The sequence below is a fragment of the Nicotiana tomentosiformis genome, chromosome 1, assembly GCF_000390325.3.
Source record: "Nicotiana tomentosiformis chromosome 1, ASM39032v3, whole genome shotgun sequence".
Taxonomy (NCBI): Eukaryota; Viridiplantae; Streptophyta; class Magnoliopsida; order Solanales; family Solanaceae; genus Nicotiana; species Nicotiana tomentosiformis.
In genome coordinates, this window is record NC_090812.1 from 113,709,174 (window position 1) to 113,719,681 (window position 10,508).

Consider the following 10,508-nt stretch of genomic DNA (forward strand, 5'->3'; position numbering starts at 1 on the left):
TTCAGATTTTCTAATTACCAAACCAAACCAATTGTATCGGGTTATTAAATATAAATACCAAACCAAACCAATAAAAGTCGAATTTTTTAATCTCGATTTTCTCGAGTTTTTCGGGATCTCATTTTTTTTCCCCATAAAATCTTCATAGCAGAAAACGTAAAATTTGTGCTCCAGATATTTCTTTAATCCTAGTAAGACATAACTATATAAGGTATTTTTCAATAAAATAACATAAATATGAGATTTGTCATGGCATTGTACTAAAATATTCAACAATAAAGATAATAAAATCGAATAAAATAAATATTATTAATAAGCCATAATGAAAACAAACATAATTTAAAATTAAGACTAATAAGTACTATTATTTACATGACTAACCAATAAAAGAAAAATAAGTTATACATTTTATCTAAACCATGAAAAAACTAAAAACATAGATATCCAACACTATTTTTCAGTGATAGTACAATTGAATTGAATGTCTTTTATTAGTATTAGTATTGATTTGATTTTGGTTTATGATTTATTTGAGTTACTAACATTTATGGATTATAAAACTTATTGGAGCATCCAAAAATTATAAGCCTAAGCTTGAAATAATACGTTAAAAGATAAAATTATGAAAAAACTTAAGAAATATTTATAAAATACACTACAATAAATATTTTTATGTATTAAATATATTTAAAACTTCTATACATATAATGTTGGGTTGATTTGATTTCGATTTGACTTTTTTTAGTTAAAACCAAACCAAACCAAATATGATCGGATTTTTTCTCCAACACCAAACCAAATCATAGTCGGGTTTTTTTTCTCAGTTTGACTCGGATTATCTAATTTGTGCGGTTTGTCGGTTTCATTTGTACATCCCTGCCTTCTAGTTCAAATAGGACATGATCTAGATAAGATCATTCTCAACGAGTAGAAAAAGTGATCCTAATTTTTTTCATCGATTCAGGATAACGTACATCATCAACAGTTTTAACAATATCATTGTAAATAAAAATATCTGTAATATTTTATTGATATAATAATTCATTATTATTCTTACTTATGTATTTATTAATTTGTAAATAAAATAAATCATAAATTCAAATAATGAGAAAACAAATAGTATGGATTATTTTGTGTTTATAATTCGAGACAACATCTTAGTAATAGAATATATTTAAATTTGGACATCTTAATCTTAATAAGATAAAATGAGTTCTAAGTCACATTTACATCAGTTTGAGAATCCTAATTCAGCTTTAAATATTAAAATCTGGCAAATGTGTAATTTAGGCCAAAGCTTCTCTTGTTCGTTCTGGAATACCCATTTCCAATGCGTCTGGTTAATTTTAATGTACTCAAATCTTTCTTCATTCTTTCTTAGGGTGCTATTTTTATTTTATTTTTTGGGTTGAAAGTGTGTTTGGATTTCGCTTTAAAATAGACCAATCAAAATTTACCATTGATTATGACCTGCCAATTTTCCTCTTTGCTTCCCTTGTTCCTCTGAGGAGGGTCCGCAAGAATGTACGTCTTAAACGAAAGTTGCTTACCATTTGCTTCTTTCTTCTATCTCTGTCTACATTTACTACTATTTATCATCTTAATTATTTAATTTCTTCCTGAATTGAATAGCCACATGCACAAAGCCTATAAACTCTCGGTCTGTTTCAGTAGCCGAATTCATCGAACATTTCTCACTACTCAATCAGAACCAGTGTTAAGCAGTCCCGTCCCAACTCAAGAAAACATCACCCGTGTAATTTTAGAACAAAAATCTGCAACTGAAGCTATTCAAACCTTTAGATGGGCCTCCGAGCTTCGCAATTTCACTCACAGTCAGTCTACTTACAGAGCTTTAATCCGCAAGCTCTGCAGTTTTCGTCGTTTCGATACTGCCCAGGAGATACTCGACGAAATGCCTAGCTCAATTGGGTCAACCCCAGATGAGGATATCTTCATCACCATTGTACGTGGCCTTGGCCGCGCTCGAATGATTAAGCAAGTCGTTAAAGTTCCTGAATTGGTGTTTAAGTTTGAAAAGAAGCCAACTCTAAAGCTTTATAATTCAATTCTTGATGTTCTTGTTAAGGACGATATTGACATTGCTAGAGAATTCTATAGGAAGAAAATGATGGGAAGTGGAATTCAGGGTGATGACTATACTTATGGGATTTTGATGAAAGGACTTTGCTTGACTAATAGGATTGGTGATGGGTTTAAGCTTCTTCAAGTGATGAAAACTCGTGGCATTACGCCGAATACTGTGATTTATAATACACTTATACATGCACTCTGCAAGAATGGGAAGGTAGGGAGAGCTAGGAGTTTGATGAGAGAATTGGTTGAACCAAGTGATGTGACTTTTAACATTTTGATATCTGCATATTGTGGAGAGCGGAACTTAGTACAGGCTTTGGTGATGCTGGAAAAGAGCTTCAGTAAAGGGTATATTCCTGATGTAATTACAGTGACTAAAGTGGTGGAACTTCTTTGTATCGACGGACGTGCTTCAGAGGCAGTGGAGGTACTTGAAAGAGTTGAGGAAAGAGGAGGAATTGTTGATGTTGTGGCTTATAACACGTTGATTAATGGATTTTGTAGATTAAGGAATGTGAAAGTTGGTTGTCGTCTTTTGAAGGAGATGGAGTTGAAAGGGTGCCTGCCAAATGCAGATACATACAATGGTTTGATATCTGGTCTCTGTGACTCCAAGATGTTGAATTTGGCACTTGATATGTTCCATGAAATGAAAAGGGTTGGGATAAATTGGAATTTTGTCACGTACGGTACTCTTATCCATGGATTGTGTTCGAGTGGGAGAGTGGAAGATGGATTGAAGATCTTGGAATTAATGGAGGATGATAAAGGGGGTTCAGCATTTCATATTAGTCCCTATAATGGTATTATGTATGGTCTTTACAAGGAAAACCGTTTGGAAGAAGCACTTGCATTTTTAAGGAAGATGGAAAATTTGTATCCACGAGCTGTGGATAGGAGCGTGAGAATACTTGGTTTATGTGAAAATGGAAGTGTTGATGAAGCAAGGAGGGTCTATGATCAGATGGTTGGGGAAGGTGTTGTGCCAAGTGCTCTTATTTATGCAAACTTAATTAGTGGATTCTGCAGCAAAGGATGTGTAAGAGAAGCATTTGAGCTGATGAATGAGATGATTGGGCGTGGTTATCTTCCCGTTGCATCAACTTTCAATGCTTTGATAAATCTGCTTTGCCGGCAGGGTAAAGTTGGAAAGGCATCAAAGTTGATGGAGGACATCCTAGGTAGAGGCTGCTTGCTGGACTGCGGAAGTTACAATCCATTCATTGATGTTTTTTGCAGCAATGGAGATTTCCACAAAGCATTTATGTTCTTTTTGCAAATGGTAGAAAAGGGTATAGTTCCTGATTACCATTCATGGAATAAATTACTTCTGTGCCTTAGCCAACAAAAAAGTTGGCTTGAAGGAAATAACAAGATCTGCCGTTTAAGTAGCCAACTGCAGGCTATTATACAGACATGATCTTTTACTATGTATGGGCTGTCTGGCGTACCGTTTATTGTGATCTTTTCAAAGCTTTGGTATTTTCCGTGAAAAATTGGTCAAACAAAATACACTTGAGTTATCAAGATGGCAGCACTGGCCAATGTACAGATTATCTCCGCGTCTATAGACGCCATTATAGGCAAGATGATGTTAGAACCAAAATACTCTAAGGATAAACACCATCATCTTATCCCTAAAATTACCTGTCAAATCATCAAGAGCAAAAACTAGATGCGGAAGCGTACCTGAATCCATGAGACTAAGCATGTATATTTTCAACTGGTACATCTGAAAAACAAGTCAGAGTGAAAAATAAACTGAATACTTTAGTTCTGCAAAAATAACCTCAAGTATCCTCAAACTGAAACCATAACCTGAATGTTAAACTGAAAACCAAATTGTATATATAAAGAACATTTAAAATGTTACACTCCCACTAAAATTGGATATTCTCCAATGACATGATACACATATGAGTAGTATGCCCATGAAAGACCTTGGGTGGTAGTCCCTTAATAAGTGGATCCACAACCATGGAGTTTGTACCGGTATATTCTGTAGGCACCTAATCACTCTGAACTCTTTCTCTAATAACCAGGAACTTTATATTAATGTGCTTTGACTTTACCAAACTCATATTGTTAATTTTTTTGGTAATTAAAGAGATTTATTTACCAAGGGAAAATATGTACAAGAAATTCAAAAACCCATGAAGTTAGACCGGCCCAACTTCTGTAACAAACCATAATCAAGATTAAGCACCTGACCTTCTAACTCCTTTCCCAGTTATAATCATACTAGATTCCTATGAATATCAGTTACAATCATACTAGATTCCTATGGATAATAATTGAGCTTTGTCAGTTCTCCAGCAATTTATGTGTTGCAAGAACCTCGAGAATGAATATCCTGCAAAATCAATCTGATAAGGGCTGCTTCATTCCTCATAGTTCCTTGCAAGATTCTATTGTTTTTCTTCTGCCAAATGTAGTAGACACCGCAAACCATTTTGTGTATCTGAGCTTGACCATTTTTTCCATTTGCTAACTTCACTCTCCACTCTAGTTCCTCCTGCTACTCTATCACTTGCCTTTGTACACCTTTCCATCATAGTAGCTTGTACCAAATAGTCATAGCGTAAGGACATTTGAAGAATATATGCGCTAAACTTTCATCTGATGCATTACATATCTGAACTCATGTTGTTATTGGAATACATGACTGTTGACTTATTGTCACAAAATAAATGAGGCGGTTTTTCAATTCCATCCAAAATTTGCAGCCAAGCGACCAAATTTCACAGTCATACTCCATAACTAGATGCCTCATATTGCTCTATAAACTCAATTGTCATCGTGAAAAGAGCTATGGGTGTTCGTTTAGTACTCTTCGTGATATAGCTCATCAACCGAGTATACTATATTGACATCTAGCAAAGTCGGTATCTGAATAACTTATTATCTTTAATTTTTCCAACTTTCTTTATGTGAGCATAAAAAATGTATATATGTTCTTTGTAAACTTCGATCTCGATTGGCAATTGAAACTTCATGTTTTGAAATTAGTTTTACTAACAAGTTGTGATGACCCGATAGGTCATCTTATATTTTATAACCTAATTCTGCGCTTTGAAGCCTTAAAAATCTCATTTTTACCCTCCTCGATTTGCGTGCACAGTCTGGGAGTGTTTCTGGAAAGATTTTATGTTAAAAACTATGAAAAATATAAAATTTTACTTTGAAAACTATTTGAGTTGACTTTGGTCAACGTTTTGAGCAAACAGACCCAGATTCGTGTTTTGACGGTCCCGGTGGTCCCGTATCGTGATTGGGACTTGGGTAGATGCCCGGAATCGAATTCGGAAGTCCCTAGCTCGAGATATCTGACTTTGTTGAAATTTGAAAGCTAAAGGCTTAATGAATTTGAAATGTTTAACCCATAGTGGACTTTTTGGAAATCGGGCCCGTATTTTAGTTCCGGAACCCAGTATAGGTCCAATACCACTGTTCGCAATTGCGATGATAGCAGGAAATGGGGGACTTCGCATTTGCGAAGAAAAACTTGCATTTGCGGGGTTCGCAATTGCGCAATTGCGATGTCTGCGACTGGTCTAGTATGATTTAGATGAGATGTTTTGTTCATTCTTCAAATTTTCAAAACAAGAAAACCCTTCGCATTTGTGACATCTGATGGGTTCACATTTGCGAGCAACTCATCGCATTTGCAAAGAATAGCTGGAGCACCTCAAGTTCGCATTTGCGAACAAAACATCACATTTGTGAAGTGGGACAGGGGGTTCAGTGATCGCATTTGTGGCATGGCCACTATTCGCAATTGCGAACAAATCATCGCAATTGCGATAATAGCAGAAAATGTGAGACTTCGCATTTGCGAAGAAAAACTCGCATTTGCGGGGTTCGCCAGGTCTCAATTGCGACGTCTATGACTGGTCAAGTATGAGGTAGACGGGATTTTTTGCTCATTCTTCAAATTTTCAAAACAAGAAAACCCTAGAGGCGATTTTTGAAAGAACGTTTCTTTCCCAAATCATTGGTAAGTGATTCTAAACTAGTTTTTTTCAATCTTTCACTACATTTCACAAGTTTTCAAAATAAAATCTAGAGTTTTCATGGTGGAATTGGGTAGAAATTAGGGATTTGGTAAATTGGGGATTTTGACCTCAAATTGAGGTCGAATTCCAAAATAAATTACATAATCGGGCTCGGGGGTGAATAGGTAATCAAGTTTTGGTCCGAATTTCAGGTTTGGACCAAGCGGGCCTAGGAGTTGGCTTTTGTTATCTTTTTCAATAATGACCTAAATTGAATCCTTTGCGATTGTAGGTAGTTCCTAAGGCTTAATTTGAATCGTTTGGTTGGTAATTTGCTAGATTCTATTAGTTTTGAGGCTTGTTTGAAAGGCAAAGATGTGATTGAGCTTTGAGTGGACTTTTGGAGCGAGGTAAGTATCGTGGTTAACTTTGACTCGAGAGATTAGGATTTGTTTGCCTATTTGCTATCTGTTTAGATGTTGGGTACAACGTATATGTGAGGTGACGAGTACTTATGCGTTGTTGTCGGGTTAAAGCATGCGGGTGGGCTTGTTCCTTGTAGTTTATTGCTTACTTTGATCTTGTTATCCATGCTTAGACTACTTACTTACTAATTGATCATTCTTATCGTGTTCACGATTTTTTGTGATAATTGAGTATTGATTCCAAAGTTGATATTGGTATTGTGGAACCATTGTTGAAGTAAGGCTTGTACTTGTTATTCTATCTCCCTGTTGTTATTTGTTCGTTGCATTATTGTAAGGGAGAGTGTTAATGCACGAAGGGTGATGCCGTGCCATATTATGAGTGTTAATACACAAAGGGTGATGCCGTGCCATATTGTGAGTGTTAATGCACGAAGGGTGATGCCGTGCCATGTTATGAGTGTTAATGCACGAAGGGTGATGCCGTGCCATATTGTGAGGTTGAGAGTAGAAGCATGGAGGGTGATGCCGTGCAAAATTTCTTCATTGTGTTTAGTTGTTTTCACTAGTTAAAAGTATGTTGATTGTTCTGGTTATCATTTTCGCTGTATCTCTTATATCTTGTGCCCCTTTAGCATGTCCCCCTCCTAATAATACATGATTAGCTGTTACTGTTATTTTCTTGTATATATACTGTTATCTGCACAGGTTTATTATGTAGGTGTCTTGTCATATCCTCGTCACTATTTCGTCTAGGTTAGGCTCGACACTTACCTGTACATGGGGTCAGTTGTACTGATATTGCACTCTGCACTTTCTGTGCAATTTTGTTATTGGTCCTAGCTGATCGAGAGGCGTTGCAGCTCGTACTGGTTCATCGGAGACTCAAGGTAGATCTGCTGGCGTCCGTAGTCCTTGGAGTCCCCTTCTATCTCCCCTATTTTACTGTTTCTTTTCATTCAGAACAATTGTATTTCTTTCACACTCTATTTGTAGAAAATCTTAGAAGCTCGTGAGTTGTGACTCCAGATTCGAATTGTATCAGATATTATGGGCATTATGTTATTCTGCATTCAGTTTTAGCTTCTATTTAGCTTAATTGATTATGTTATTGAAATTGACAAAAAATAGTTTAAAGAATTCTATAACACTGGTTTGCCTAGCAAATGGAATGTTAGGCGCCATCACGATCCCGAAGGTGGGAATTCCGGGCCGTGACACAAGTTTACTTTTCAAATTAGCACATGTCTACTTGCTAATACTGATTTTATTACTATCGGTTTCCCGTTTCCAGCAACTATTTTTTTTTGTTTCATTTTGTTTGTCTTGGATTTTTCTTTATAAATCTGATCTTTGAGTGTCTTTTGCCCACATGTCTTTTTAATTGTAAAGTTGCTGATTATTTTACTAATATTCCTGCAAAGAAAATAAAATTTATTAGTATTAGACATTAAATAACTACTTATTTTATACATGATATTTTTGTCTTATCAATTTGTAACCAAGATTTTCTGCGCCGCCGGTTTTTTTCTTTTTCAATAAGTCCGCTAATTAGGTTTTTATACATGACACTTTCATATCGTGTACAATTTTGTTCCTCAAATGGATATACATAATGTAAAGTGTTAATATGTTGTTAATACTAATCAGCTCGATATAACTTCAATTCAGTATTCATAATAAATATTTAGAACAAGTATGAAACTGTATTCTCAGTGTAAAACCTTTTCGGTAATCTTGTAGTTGTAACAATGATACAAATATCGTTATCAAACATAAGCCGGTGCACAAGGGTGAAACTAGCTTGGAGAAAGGGGGTTTAATTGAATTCCTCCGCTGAAAAATAACACATTTTAAATAGGTTAAAAATTAGTTTTTTAAATTATTTATAAGTTGTTAAATATATTCAACATAAAAAAAATTATAGTAATGTGGCAAAGGGGGTCAGAAACTGATCTACGTCACAAGTCCAAATGTCAAATGTGACTCTTTTGAATCTTTTTATAGAAAATCTTGGCTCTACTTGTCTGTTCTATGCGCATGCACTGACCATTTAGTATTTTTATATAAAGGGAGGTTAATAACCTTAATGGATAAATTATACGTCGTATGCGTTTCTAGAATTTTCAAGCAATCACAAAATCTTAAGATATTTTGGGAGAATATCAATATTTAATTATACGAAGCAAATTTGATTCTATCTCAGATTTGGAGGAGAAAGTAATTTTTACGTGTTAATACTTTGATTGTAATATTTGTTCTGCAATTCCAAATTTTATAATAAGAATAATAATGTGCTATCTCTTTTGAAATGTGGCTCTATGTGAATTTATTGATAATTAATTTCTTCCCTTAAAAAATCTTGATATTAAATATGATTAATTTGTGCTTACTATATAATAAATTGAATTTTAATTTATCAAAACTACTTACCATATGACATATAATTAGAAATAAGAAAGATTCTATCCATGCATGTATAAAAGAAGGTGTCTTGGAACCACTCTTGCATCAAGAAAAGAAGAAACAACTACTTAAATCTCGTATAGTAGTTCAAGTATGGCATCTCAATTTACTTTGCTTCTCTTGTTCATTGCTTCAATAGGGCTCATTCAAGTCTCTTTGGTAGGTTAACAGTTTATCTATTTTTCTTCACATTGTTAATAGAAGAATATAAATGTTCAATTGATCAAGAGTGACCAAGGTGTCGTTTGGATTAATATTTGAATTGTGACTCCTATAATGATTGTTTTTTCTTAATTGTCTTATATTAAAACCTCTAAATTGACTCATTGTTTTCTTCCCTTGTTGTGGAATAAACAGGCAAGACAACATTTTGATGCTTCGTTTTTGGCGAAACCTCCTGTTGGCCCAACAACATGCCCAGTTCCTACAGCTCGTATGTTTTTTTTAATTAGTAATTTATTTCGAATTAATTTTATTTATTTATTTTGATTGATAACTCGATATTTTCTTATGTATTATCCAGAATGTTCAAGTGCATGTGACCAACGATGCTCCGCAACATCGCATAAGAATAACTGTTTAATGTTCTGCAACATGTGTTGTAATTGGTGCCAATGTGTTCCACCGGGTACATTTGGACAAAAGGAGTGTTGTTCATGCTACAATAATTGGAAGACGGAGCAAGGGACACCAAAATGTCCTTGAAACTCGAGACCAATTCTTGATAATACCCTCTTTTGTGGGACTTCATATTTATTTTCTTGTTATGCAATGATTCTTATATCATGAAACACACATATATTTATCAATAAAAATGAAATGATTTATACTCAAAAAATATCTATGACTTATTTTAGACCATAATATTTTTTTAAAAGTCTTTCTTTATTTATACTAGACGGAGAGAGTAAATTGTTTAAGGTAGGCTATTACACAAATTAAAAAACTTCCATTTTTGTACTCTCTCCATTCTCTTTTACATATCTAATATACCAAAAATAATTTTATTTACTTGTTCACTTTAATAAATCAAGAAAAAATTAATTTTTTTAATTTAGCCTTATTGTTACGTAATACTTTCTCGAACTCTAAGTACTAGTAGTCAAATTTAGATTTTTAAAATGCCATTAATAAAAAAAATCTATTAAAATATAAGAAAAGTGTACACAATGCAAATTGAACAAATAGAAAGAATTAGTCCAAAGTCATAATCGGCCTTTTAAACCTGTATGAATTTTTCTGTGAGATACTTTAACTTGGATTTCTTTTTATTAGACACCCAAACATTAACAAATATGTCCCTATTAGAACTTTTTTGATAACCGGCCAAAAAATAAAAAGTATGTACAATACACTCGCGGATGATATGGCAAAATAACAAATTAAATGAGGACATGTAGCATTTCAGTCCAAATATTATTAAAAGAATACATTTTGAGTTAAAAAAGAAAAATTATTGTTAAATCTATTTATATAATGAATTTAACCAAACAAGAAAAGAAAAAGCCTAATTTCTACATCCCAT

At 34.0% G+C, this 10,508-nt stretch overlaps 1 protein-coding gene across 1 annotated transcript; it reads left to right on the forward strand.

Moving 5' to 3' along the window:
• The first annotated feature begins 1,298 nt into the window (after positions 1-1,298).
• LOC104089244 (pentatricopeptide repeat-containing protein At2g17525, mitochondrial) lies at positions 1,299-3,607 on the forward strand. The gene has a single exon (XM_009594092.4). It carries the CDS (start codon positions 1,637-1,639, stop codon positions 3,515-3,517), a length of 1,881 nt encoding a protein of 626 aa, XP_009592387.1. The 5' UTR covers positions 1,299-1,636; the 3' UTR covers positions 3,518-3,607.
• The last annotated feature ends 6,901 nt before the right edge of the window (positions 3,608-10,508 follow it).

What these genes read in the sequence shown, in the direction of transcription:
- LOC104089244 (XM_009594092.4), top strand. Translation starts at nt 1,637, where the DNA reads ATGCACAAAGCCTATAAACTCTCGGTCTGTTTCAGTAGCCGAATTCAT.